The sequence below is a fragment of the Diabrotica virgifera genome, chromosome 1, assembly GCF_917563875.1.
Source record: "Diabrotica virgifera virgifera chromosome 1, PGI_DIABVI_V3a".
Lineage (NCBI taxonomy): Eukaryota > Metazoa > Arthropoda > Insecta > Coleoptera > Chrysomelidae > Diabrotica > Diabrotica virgifera.
The window spans coordinates 88,829,374-88,842,864 of NC_065443.1; the positions used below are offsets into that span (position 1 = coordinate 88,829,374).

The window sequence follows — 13,491 nt, forward strand, 5'->3', positions numbered from 1 at the left end:
GGATTTGGCCTAGGTAGATATATTCCTGGACTTTTTCTATCTCACTGCCATTTATAGTTATACGTCTGGGGTCATCTGTGTTAGTAACTATTTTTGTTTTTCTCATGTTCATTTTTAGGACACGTATTGGGAGCTGCCTGCGAGTTCCTCCATCATAATTTGAAGTTCCTCGAATGAGCTCGCTATAATGACAATGTCGTCAGCGAATTTGAGGTGGTTTAGCTTCTTGCCATTAACGTTAATGCCATAGGTTGACCAATTAGTCGTTTTGAAGACGTCTTCTAAGGCTAGGTTGAAAAGCTTTGGCGATATTACGTCTCATTGTCTGACGTCTCTCTTAATGGGGATTGTATTTTCGCCTGGTTGTACTATCACAGTCGCATTTTCATAATATATATTATGTATTAGTTGTCTATATCTCGAATCTATTCTACAAATATTAATAGCTTGTTCTATGGCCCACATATCAATACTATCAAACACCTTTTTATAGTCTACGAAGGCAGGAAATACGGGTAGTTGGTATTCGTTTGTCTTCTCTATCAATGTTCTCATTGTCAGCAGATGGTCTGATGTAGTATATTCTTTGCGGAAGCCAGCCTATTCCACCGGTTGGTAACTGTCCATTTTGTAGGACAACTGGTTGTTAAAAATTATCATAAATATTTTGTATACTTGACTGAGCAACAATATAGGTCTTTAATTCTGTAGGTCACATTTGTCCCTTTCTTTGTGTAGGAGTATTACTAGACTTTCGTTAATGGCGATTATTGTTGATAATCCATCCTACCGGTTTGCGGTCATTTAATTTTTATGTGCTGAAGGTTTGCAACCATTTAAATTTCATACGCGAATGTAAGCAGTGCATGGTGTATGAAAAAGCATGATTTACATACACAACTGTCAAGGATTGTTGTCGAAAATTTAAGAGCGGAAGAAAGAGGACGAATTCTAAGTCGCGATCAGGTGCATTGAGTACCTACTGCATCAACATACAAGAATGTGGCACTTATGGAAGTGCCACATTGAGAAAGTGGAAGTTTCATTAGAAAAAATGATCGAATATCAAGCACAGAAACAGAAATTATAGGAGTGAGTGCAGGATCTGCCCATAGTATCGTTTACAAGCTCGGTTACAGCTTACAGCAAATATTTTACGCAATGGTTTCCTCATCTTTTGTCAGAAGGCCAAAAAAGACTGCGAGTGGGTATATATTTGCAACTCACGGAAAACGGACAAAACGGCAATCGAATCTTGGTATCAATATTTTGAACCATATTATAGTAAGCTGTCATCGATGCAATAACAATAGACGCCACCGAAAAAGTTCAACTTTCTGCTGGAGAGCTTATGCTAACATTTTTTTCGACCATGAAGGACCCTTGCTCATAGAGTTTACAGATCATAAAGTGCCTATTACCGCAAATCTGTATGATGACATTTTCAAAAAGCTCAAGCAATAAGACTTTAGCAAAGCTTTCAAGTGGTTTCATTTTTCTCCAAGACAGTGCTCGGTCTCATTTTGCCCAAGTAGTGAAAGAAAACCTACATCTAAAGAAATTATCATCAATGAGATATATTATGTGCCTGAATTGTACTGGTAGTTATTTGTATGTATATATATTATATGCCAATAAATTTTTTCTGCAGCGCAAATGAGTTCACCCCGCTCATCACTGTATTTAAAACGAGATGTATAATACCTCTTTATTAATTACTAATGTGCTAATGTGATATGTGTTCCAGGAACGAGTATACGAAGAAACTGTTGGAATCAGCAGCCCAGAAATCGCGAGTCTTATCCCCACGATCCTTACACCATGTAGTTCAAACTGCGAAACAGTGACACCCGAAGTTGAGAGATCACCATCAATTACACCTCTACATAAAATTGACATAAACGAGACAGTTTCTTAAATATTCGAATTCTAAGAGTCACCTATAAGATTAAAATCAGTTTAAGCTCCATATAAATGACGAAACTACTATTTTTAACGTTGCAGGGTCTATTTGCTTTGGCATGAAAGACTGAGAGTTTGAAGGTGTGTTTCTAACTTATGGGTGTGTGTTTTTTATGAAAAATATATATACCTAGATATTAAGAAAAGAGGAATAATTCAAGTACTTAATAAGTTTTATAACTTTTTATTAACATTTCCATTACTAAAAATATTTTCTTGTAAATGGTGTTGCGATATTTGATCATTGACGTTTTGTTATTAAAATATTACGACGATTAATACAGGGTGTCTCATAAATATATACTGAAAGGAATGAGAGTTGGAAAAACTGGTAATAGGCGAAATATTTTTTCTACTTTGCTCTACTGCATGGTTTGAAGGATATTTTCAAATATTTTCTTTAATATATTATTACTTTGTTATTTAATATTCTGAGTGTTATTTTCAGTATAGTTACTCTAAAAAATAATAACCGAACAATATTCTGCTAGATAATTTATCCAAACTAAATTTTTATACCAGCTATCATTTCTGGGATAATCATGATACATCCTAGTAATTTACGGCATAGAAACCTGTACATTGTACAATGTTGTTGATATCTAATTGTGGAATATATATTATACTACCGCAGCACCATATATATTAGTTGTTCAAAAGTCTTTTATTATGGGCGAATATAGAAGTCACCAAAGACGGAGAAAATTGATTTTTGTTTTGAATTACAGAATGGGAAACAAAGAAATAAAATACTCTCTTAAGCAGACGACGCATATTGATAGCCCAAGATGAAGATAATCTATAAAGATTAGTCCACAGATTTAACATAAGAGCAATAGAATTTGGAAAGAATAACAATCTCAACTCAGAAAGTCGTTCCTAGATTTGACAAAGTGTACTCAATATTGTCTCATACTAAGACTTTTCGGACGTTTTCTCAAACATAACATCACATATTTCTTGCTTTGCACATGCTATATTCCCCAATATCTCCTCTCATCGTTCATATCCACCACAAAAAATTCTAAACGATCATTTACAACTGAGGAAGTAGTAGTTTCGTTAATAGTTTTATTCGTGGAGTCTTAGGCTCTAATTTCACATAAGTGTAGATAAAGAAGTCAAATTAAGGTGACTGACAATAACGTTAAACTTATAAATAAGGAACTATATCTGAAACAGAACAAGAGTCATGTAATAGTTATGCTGAAAGATTTCTAAAGGCGATTTGTTTTCCTTTCGGCAATATTTTTCTACTATATCTATTTACCTTTATCACTGACCTAGAGAAATTTTAGAAGTATGATAGTTTAGAACATTAAACTATTATTCACAGTAGAATCTTTATTTAGTTCTTTCACAAATGCATGCAATTATCTATAGTGTTATCATTTTGATCCACTGAAATTACAAATCAAATGCAAACTTATGTCCAACCATCACATAATAGTACTAGTCATAATGATTACTGACATGCTCAAATTTGACAAAAGATACTGCTGACACAAAACACTACCACGAAGATCCCAGACGTTGATATCAAGCAGGAGCGTCATTTGAAATTTTGTTTGGGGGGGGGGGGGGGCAAGCACTATATATACAATACATTATATATGATGTTATGATGAATATGGATGTATTTTCTGTAAATTTCAGTCATTTTCAGGGCCGCCCAAATGACGCCCCTGATATCAAGATTGCAACAACTGGAATGGCGGAATAAATAAAACTTTTTCGTGAAGAAATGCAAAAGTATTAAAAAAAACCAAAGAACATCTAAAATAGATTAAAAAAGCTATGAGATGAAGTAGAAAAGGCAGATATTTAAAAAATCGACGAGAGGGCACAAGAGATATCTGAATGGAAGGAAAACGCCAGACAGGCAGACCCATTCAGGGTTATGATCCCAAAAGAAGAAGAAGAAGATACGAATATATAAGACCGTAAATCATCTAAAATTTGGTCTGTTTGTTCTTTCAGTTAGTTTTTAGGAATTTTTAACGTCTAGCTTGGCCTTTTATACGACCTTCAAAAAGACCACTCAAGATTGTTTTTAAAACTGGACATCACCATTTGCTTCCATTCTTGATAATGTTGCCTTAGTATTTTCTTCATGATTTATTTTGTTTTTGAGATAACTATCTAGTATTTGAGTTACCAGTACCAATTGTATCTGAAGAAGCAATGCATACGTATATGTGTAGGGAAATGTTATACTAAACAACTCAAAAATATCTATATTGATGGTGTACCTAACTATGCTTATAATCTGAAATTATTTTTAAATTTTTCTGCTAAGGTAATGAGAAAATAGTTACTAAAATATCATGTCGTTCTAATTTTCTCGAGGTCAGTTAAATCTTGTTTAACTTTTTACGACGAATTCGAATCTTGTCTTTCGAAAAATCCTTTAAAATATATTTTTTTAAAACTGACAATCATCTTAAATACTTTTGTATATCATTTTATTTGTGTTGATCTAGTTATAAACTAATTAGTATATTAATTGAAATATTTAACTTTATTTATTTAAATAACACAGTTTCTTTAATGCGACGAACAATATCAACGAAAATAAGTTCTTTATAAATAAAGTGTTAGAACTTTTTTTGTTTGAAGAAAAACGTTGTTCTTTTTAATTAAAACTGGTAAAAATACATTATTTATAAAATTTAAAAGCAAGATTAGAAATGGTCCAAAAGTAAACAAAGGGGGTTTTAAAAATTTTTGATTATACAGGAAAAATATTTTACATCAGTGCTTTTTTGTATTTTTTAAAATTTTTTCATTATATTTAAGTAAAGCATATGCACAGTATTGGTAGGTACAGTTATTCAAACAGTACGAAGGACTCATTCTGGCCAGAATAGAAAAATATGTCGACAAGCACCTCATTCCACAACAAGGAGGATTCAGAGCCGGCAAATCTTGCATCGGTGAAGTCCTCGCACTAATAGATCACATTGAAGAGGGCTTCGAAGAAACACTTATAAGAGAGGCTGCTTTCGAGGATCTGACACCAGCCTATTACACAGTAAGGTACCAGACATTGCTCTAAAAATTGTACGACATTCATGTTCACCGCTAAAAGAGTCGTTTTTTGTTACGCTATAGGGCAAAGTAAGTGAGTTGATGATGCTTTTCAATATATATTGAAAAGTAGGATGGTCCATTAGAACATACAGACCAACCTATATATCTTTGAGTAACTCTGGACCGGTCCTCCACTTACAAACAACACTGCATAAAAACGAGAGGGAAAGTAACAACTAGGAAGAGTGTAGGTACTCAGGAAACTAACGGGAAGTAAATGGAATGCACGTCCTGGATTCTTAAGAACAATGGAACATGTACTGTGTTTTTCAATAGCTGAATATGCGTGCCCCATTTGGAACAGATTGCCCAAATCCAACAAGTTGATATTGCGCTAAATAAGACATGCAGGGTAGTAACGGGATGTATGAAAACGTCGCCACTCTCAAATCTATATAACGCAGAGAGTTTTGCAGATTTCTTAACACGCAGAAATGTAGCACATGTAGAAAATTAAAACAAATCGCGGACAAGAGGCAAGTCCAATACAGATTTTGGACACCACGAAAGCGACTAAAATACAGGAAATGCTTCCTTGGAATAGTGAAGGATGAACCAACCGAATATTTTCCTCTTTCCCAGGTTCAATGGACCGGCCAATCTCTAGACCTTAAAATGTGGAAAACTATGAATCGGATAAGAAGTGGAGTCCAATGAAAATAGTTTCCAATATAATTGTTGATTCATTGATGTTTTTTCCTTGAGCCTAATTTCGTTTAACGTCTGTCTGTATATCAACAGTTATGCAGACGACGCCGCATTAATCGCCCGAGACAGAAGACGATCTCCAAAGATTAACACACATCTTCAATATACAACAGCCAAGAAATACAATATGATAATATCAGCAGAAAAAACCAAATGTATGACAACATCTAAATACCCACTACGATGTAAAATCGAAATTGATGGGAAAATAATAAAGCAGGAAGCAAGGTTCAGATATCTGGGAATAGATATAATCAGTTACGGAGATGTTAAAGAGGAAGTACGACAACAAAGCTTAAAAGCAAGTAAAGCGGCGGGGTCTCTTAATAACACAATCTGAAAGAATAAACACCTAAGAAAAGACACAAAAGCAAGAATCTATAAAGCCGTAATTAGACCTATATTGAAATACACGGCGGAGACAAGACCTGACACATCTAAAACGAGACGACTAGTAGAGACAGCAGAGATGAAATTACTCCGACGAATATCAGGGAAAAGTCTGTTGGATAGGGAGAGAAGCGAAAACAAGAAGATCATGCAATGTACAATGTAGAAGACATAAATTGATGGGTGACAAAACGGAAACAGGAGTGGAACGAACACATTAGTAGAATTGCAGAGGATAGGATAGTACGAATAGCACGAGATAAGTCACCAAATGGATGAAGGAGTATTGGCAGACCAAGAAAAAGATGGTGCGATAACTTAAACAATTTAGGAGGCTAATATTGAGAAGAAAGAGGCTTTAAAGCCTACATTCAAGAAGGAAGAAGAAGAAGAAGAAGAAGACCTCAAACGTAGAAATGACAACTATGTGAGACGAAGGAATGAGCTGTTTGGTTTAGGGAAAGAGAGGGAGGCAGAGGAAAACTAAGAAAGTGGAAGGACTATACGGTGAAGGATTTGAGAGGAAAAGATTTAAATAAAGAAAAAGCGTAAGGAACAGCGGCTCCAGAAAAGGAAAAAGCCGAGGAAGAAGAAGAAGAACAAGTTGTATTGGCCCCGTGTTGTATATGTTGTTATGTTATGTTGTATATGTTATGTTGTTACGTGATCGTAAGCTCAAGTAGCTTAAGGATTTCCGCATATTATATCATCTTGTCCAAAAGACTTGCGACTTTTTAAACTAGAGATTGCAACTTCTACTTCTGCGATAGTTATGTCAGACGACACCGTTATTTTTGCAGACAGTTTAAACAGCTTACAGCAACTAACAAACAAAGTAAATGAAGTAAGTGAAAGATTTGTACTATAAGTAAATATATCAAAAACTAAATTCATGATCATCAGCAAAAATAAAATTAGATATGCCCAACTGCTTATCAAGAATACACCACTGGACCGAGTAAAACAGTATACATATCTTGGAACAATAGTAAACGAACAATGGGATCACTCACAAGAAATAAAATGTACAATAGAGAAGGTCAGGAGTGCATTCAATAACATGGCCTAACTCTTTAAACGTCACAAGCTTAATCTGGAGATAAAAGTAAGGCTCCTACGGTGTTATATCTTCTCAATATTATACTACCGAGTTGAATCCTGAACACTGACTGAAGCAATGGAGAAAAAACTTGAAGCATTCGAGATGTGGCTCTACTGGCGAATCCTAAGGATATCATGGACGGACAAGATAACCAACGAGACTCTATTACGAAGAATGGGGAAATAAATAGAGGTTATGTATACCATTAAAAGGAGAAAGTTAGAATATCTCGGACACATAATGAGAAACAGCACTAAAAACAGATTACTGAAGGTAATTTTGTTTGCCTTCAAGGCAAAGTATTCGGAAAGCGAGGAGTTAGGAGAAGAAAATGTCACAGTTAAAGAACCGGAGGAAATAGTTCTGCACAACAACAACTAATCTATTTAAAGCATCAGTTAATAAATGATGATGTCAATAATCGCTAATATTCGAATGATCGCCAATATTCGAAACGAATGGGAACCAAAAGAAGAAGACCTCTGCGATACCAAGCGATACTCAACGAATTTTGGCTGATTGGTACATTGCGCTTCTATAAAATTACCTTACTCTTATATGCTTTACCTTTAAATATTCTATTCATGTGCAGAAATATTTTCGTCACAGCAAATATCTTTTTCTGTATTACCAAAAACATTTTTAAAACCAACTGTAAATAATTTCCTCTGAACTATTTAAAAATATTGGTATATTGTTGAAGATCCATACTTGAATATAATACTACAAGTACTACTAGTTGTACTAAATAAATGTTATTACATATCTCGTTGACAACATAAAATAATTGTTTACGCATTTTGAAAAATTATTGCAACATATGGAAATATTTTATATGTAATTCCATATCAAGTTTCCTATGAAAGTTTCCGTGTGAAATATGACTATTTGACGTTTTGAAGATATTTAGTCCAAGGGCCAGTGATGTGTTTCCGGTAGTTCACAAAATACCAAGAGACATTTATATTTTCAGGTTTCTAATAGTGCTAAAGATGTATCAGAAAATTACACAAGATACCAAGGACTCTAATTTATTCTGATAAAGTTTTATAATATTTAATAAAATGATCTTTTATTATATTATTAGAAGAAATGTTGAGGTTTCCAAGATTTATATAATTTGTAAAGATTTAAAATGATCATTTTCTCATTGTATGCATTTTATTAATCCGTTAAGGTTATTTGGATTATAATTTCGTACAATAAATATGTTAACGTTACAAAGAGAAAAAACGCAAAAAAGACATTCGACCAGGAATGTGAACAAAGCTTAAAGCTAAAAACCAGCAAAAAGACAGATCTACTACCAAGATCAACAGATGAGAATAGCGAAGCTTACCATATAATTAGAACAGAAACGAGAACACTGTTAAAAAGGAAGAAGAAACAAGAGGTACCTAGGAAATTTAATAAAGCAGCTTGAGAGCAACCATAGAACCGGTTAGCCAAGGCAGTTTATTAAGGAAATAAAAACACTGAAAGGCAAAAAGTAAATAGTCCAGAATTCATAAAAGATGACAGAAGACAATTTTTTAGGAAAAATACGGACATAAGCCGACAATGGAGAAAGTATTTTAACAATTGTTTAATACTGACGAAACAAGGACAAAAACAGTGCCAATCAGCAGAAACCTAAATAGCGGTACCAGAGCTTTAGGAAGTAAAGGTAGCACCTAGTGGCACTAAAAAATAACAAAGCCCCGAGCTCAGACGGAATCCATGAGGAACTTATTAAGAAAAGGGAGAACAACATGTAGAAATACTGCACCTTATAAATGAAATACGGCAAAGGGAATAAGTGGCGACAGAATGCGTGAAATCCTCACAGTACCCGTTCACAAAAAGTGAGATATATAGGTAATTATTTATTTAAGATTTATAGAGGAATATCATTAATTCAAACAACCTATATTCAAACAACATAAGAAAGTTATGTCGATTATTCTACTGAGAAGATTAATTCTTTGATGTTTGGGATACAGGGTTTAAGTCAGAATTTCACAGCAATAATGTTTTGATACATTCTGGACCAAAAACTCGGCTTCTTTTATTGGTATATACGGTTTAAGTCTACAACAGTTATGTACCAATAAAAAGAACCGATTTTTTGGTACAGAAAACATGAAAACATTATTGTTGTGAAATTCTGACTCAAGCCCCTCATTCTGACTCAAGCCAAACATCAGAGAATTCAGTACGCAGGAGAAATAATAGGCGATTACCAGTGTGCTTTCTGACTTGGAAGGTCAACAATAGACCAGATCTTCATCTTGCGCCAAATTGGGAATGGCACAAAGGTGTAAATAAAATTTTTGTAAATTTCAAACAAGCGTATGACTCTCTAAACAGGGTTATACTCTGAAAGGTAATGATGGAAATAGTAATACCCAGAAAGCCGGTTGGACTTTTAAATTGAAACTGCTCTAAGACAAGGTGATCCACTTTCCACTCTGTTATCCAAGTTAGCTTTAAAACAAACCGTTAGTAAAGCACAACCAGAATTAACAAATCATTTCGCTGACTATGAAGCGAAGATGTTGTTATGTTTTGCTGACAATATCGACTTCTTCTTCTTCTTAAGGTGCCGAGACCGCTTGTCGATCGTTGGCTCTCATGTTGTGCAGCATATTAACAATCATTGTCTTATTTACAGCCGCACGAAATAGTTCAGTGCTAGTTTTCCCAAACCATTGGCGTAGGTTTTTAAGCCAAGAAGTTGTACGGCGGCCCACACTTCTTTTTCCCATTATTTTACCTTGCATGACAAGGTGAAGTATGTCATATTTTTCTGGGTGACGCATTATATGACCAAAGTATTCCAATTTGCGCCTTTTAACCGTGTTCACTACTTCGCAACTTTTATTCAAACGTTGCAAAACCCTTTCGTTTGTGACTCTTTCTACCCAACTGATCTTCAGAATACGGCGGTAGACCCACATTTCAAATGCTTCTAGGTTTTTTAAAAGCGATTCTGTCAGTGTCCATGCTTCAACCCCGTAAAGTAGTACTGGGAATATATAACATCGGACCATTCTTATGCGAAGTTCCAAATTTAGATCATGACTGCACAGGATTTTCTTAAATTTCATAAAACTTGTTCTTGCTTTGGCAATTCTACTTTTTATTTCTGTACTAGGGTTCCAGCTTTCATTAATATGAGTACCCAGATATACAAGATTACTTACTCGTTCAATTGAGTCATTACCGATTGTTACGTTATAGTTATTATTATTTACGGCTGCCTGTTTACTAATAACCATAAACTTTGTTTTTCTTGCGTTGAGTTTGAGTCCATATATCGCGCAGAATGCCACCATTCGATTCAATAACGCTTGAAGATGTTCAATTGATCCAGTCAGCAACAAGGTGTCATCTGCGTATCTGATATTGTTCATAAGCATACCATTAATGAGTATTCCCTCTTTTGCGTTTTCCAAGACTTCATTTAAGATTGTTTCAGCGTAAAGATTAAACAACATTGGTGACAATATACAGCCTTGTCGAACTCCGCGCTTGATTTTTACTTCTTCAGAGCACTGATTCGCAACCCTAATACATGCAGCCTGGCCCCAATACAAATTTGCGATTATTCTAATGTCCCTACCGTCCAGACCGGTAGTTTTGAGAATATGTAGCATTTTTTCATGGCGAACTTTATCAAAGGCCTTTTCAAAATCAATCGCGCACATGAAAACGTCATGATTTACATCTCTGCATCTCTGAATTAAAACTTGGGTTGCGAATGGTGCATCACGCGTTCCAAGGCCACAGCGAAAACCGAATTGAGTACTTGAGATTCTTTCCTCAATTTTTCTATATGTTCTTTGATGAATGATTCTAAGAAACGTTTTCAATACATGACTCATTAGGCTGATGGTGCGATAGTCGCTGCATTTTGTGGCTCTGTGTTTTTTTGGTAGTACAACAAATGAGGATTTAAGCCAATCTTTAGGAATTTTTCCGCTTTCATAGATTAAGTTGAACAATTTCGTAAGTATCTTAATGCCCTCGACACCTAAAAGCTTTAGTGTTTCTACGTAAATCCCATCTGGTCCGATCGCCTTCCCGTTTTTTGCGTTCTTTATAGCGTATTGCACTTCTTCCTTAGATATTGGAGGACCGCTTATGTCATTTAGCGTTTCTAGTTCGCTTCTTTCATCATCGAATAATTCCTTTATATATTCTGTCCATCGTATTAGTTGACCTTCGATATCGATTATAATTTTTCCGTTTTTATCTTCGATTAGTGGAGGATTACATTTTTTATTCAGTCCTGCAACTTCTTTCAGTTTTTTGTGCATATTGAATGCGTCATAGATACGCTCGTAGTTCTCAATTTCTTTACATTGTTGTTTATGTCACTCTGATTTAGCTGATCTTATTTTTCTTCGAATCATACTGTTTAGCTTTTTGTATTCTGTCAGATTAGCATTCTTATATCATTAGCATTAGCATACAATATCGACACAATTGCACAATTCACCATAGATATGAGAGCAAGAAGTACAGATATACGATGGAGATGCAAGGTGAATAACATTAATAATTGGGTAAGAAACAGAAGAATAGAATGGAATGATCACATAAGCCTAATGACAACAAATAGGATAGTCAAGACAGCGAGAGACGGTTCCCCAATTAATAGGAAGACGATCAGTGGGAAGACCACGGAAACGATGGAACGACAACTTACTAGAGGCACATTGAAAAAACAGAGAGAGAGTCATGTCTATACAAAAAGAAGAAGAAGAAGAGAAGATCATAGATATGAAAGAAGTTTTTATCCTTTTTGGGGCCAGGGAAATTGGCCTTAATGTCAACGAAGATAAGATAAAGTAAATGGTAGTTACCAAAAATCCAGGACTACGAATTAGACAAAACATTTCTATAAATGACTACAATCTCGTAGTTGTCATAGAATTCAAATACTTGGGAGTAGTAATAACTGCCGAAAATAGTTATGAAAAACATGTCTAGAAATATGCCAGGAAAATAGGAAATATTTCTGGAATTAAAAATGCCTTCCATACATACCGTAAAATCTCTTTGATTTCGTACTCGAACATTAATTTATTTGTACGAATATAATCTCTCGTTATTTAAAAATAATGGAGTAGCCTAGTTCTAGTGTATAAGCCAGAATTCTAGTAATTAAGGATCGACTTTCAAAAATATTGTCCCGGCAAGTTTTCAATTCTTGGATCCGTCTAGTGACAATATACGGTCTAGAGATAATTATTACGTTGACTATAAAAGTCTCCAACAAAATAAGAGTAACACAGCATACAGTGGAACTACTTGTGCTGGGAATAACTATAAAAGATCACGTTCGCAATGAAGGAAAACGAAGAAGAACAAAAGTAGAGGACGTAACACAACACGGTGCTTCACTGACATGGTCTTAGGTAGGACATGTTGCCAGAAAAGATTATATCAAGTGGTCTAATAATATTTTAGTATGGCATTTTTCCCGGGGAGATCCTTTTGGATAGGTTCCGGCCCCACTTGCATTTTCAACCCTGTTTGAAGTAGGTAATGTCGATGCAAACTGTCGATAGTGTCGAAAAAAGAAGCGAAAGTAGCAGTAGCAAAAGCCAAAGCAGAAGCGTATTCAAGCCTATACGATCAACTTGATACCAGGGAAGGCGATCGAAGATATATAAAATAGTCCTTCAGAGAGCGAAGAAAGCAAAACATTTTAATCAGATTAGATGTACCCGAGATGAAAATAATAAAATACTAGTTCACGAAAGGGATGTCAAAAACAGGTGGAGAAAGTACTTTGATAGCTTATTAAATGAAGAATTTGGCAGACAGCCTGTAGAGTCAACGGAGACAGTAGCAGCAATGGTCACCAGAATAACAAACGAGGAAGTGGCTCAAGCGCTTCAAAAAATAAAGAAAGGAAAAGCGGTAGGACCAGATGATATTCCTGTGGAAGTATGGAGAGCATTGGGAGAAACAGGAACAGGGTGGCTAGCAGGTCTATTTAATAGAATTATGGAAGTTGGACAAATGCCAGACGAATGGAGAAGTAGTTTACTGGTACCTGTTTACAAAAACAAGGGAGATATACAACAATGTACAAACTACAGGGCCATAAAACTGCTTAGCCACACCATGAAAATATGGGAAAGAGTAATTGATAGACGGATACGTGAAGAGATCGAAATATCCGAGAATCAATTTGGCTTTTTGCAGGGCAGATCAACAACAGATGCAATTTTCATTATAAT

At 35.0% G+C, this 13,491-nt stretch overlaps 1 protein-coding gene across 1 annotated transcript in view; it reads left to right on the forward strand.

The window, feature by feature from the left end:
- LOC114325882 (low-density lipoprotein receptor-related protein 4) overlaps positions 1-10,046 on the forward strand; it is a 205,281-nt gene extending 195,235 nt beyond the window's left edge. The window contains exon 26 of the mRNA XM_028274017.2: positions 1,748-10,046. Within this exon, the coding sequence (XP_028129818.1) occupies positions 1,748-1,918 (171 nt within the window). The 3' untranslated portion in view covers positions 1,919-10,046. The remainder of the gene's footprint in view (positions 1-1,747) is intronic.
- The last annotated feature ends 3,445 nt before the right edge of the window (positions 10,047-13,491 follow it).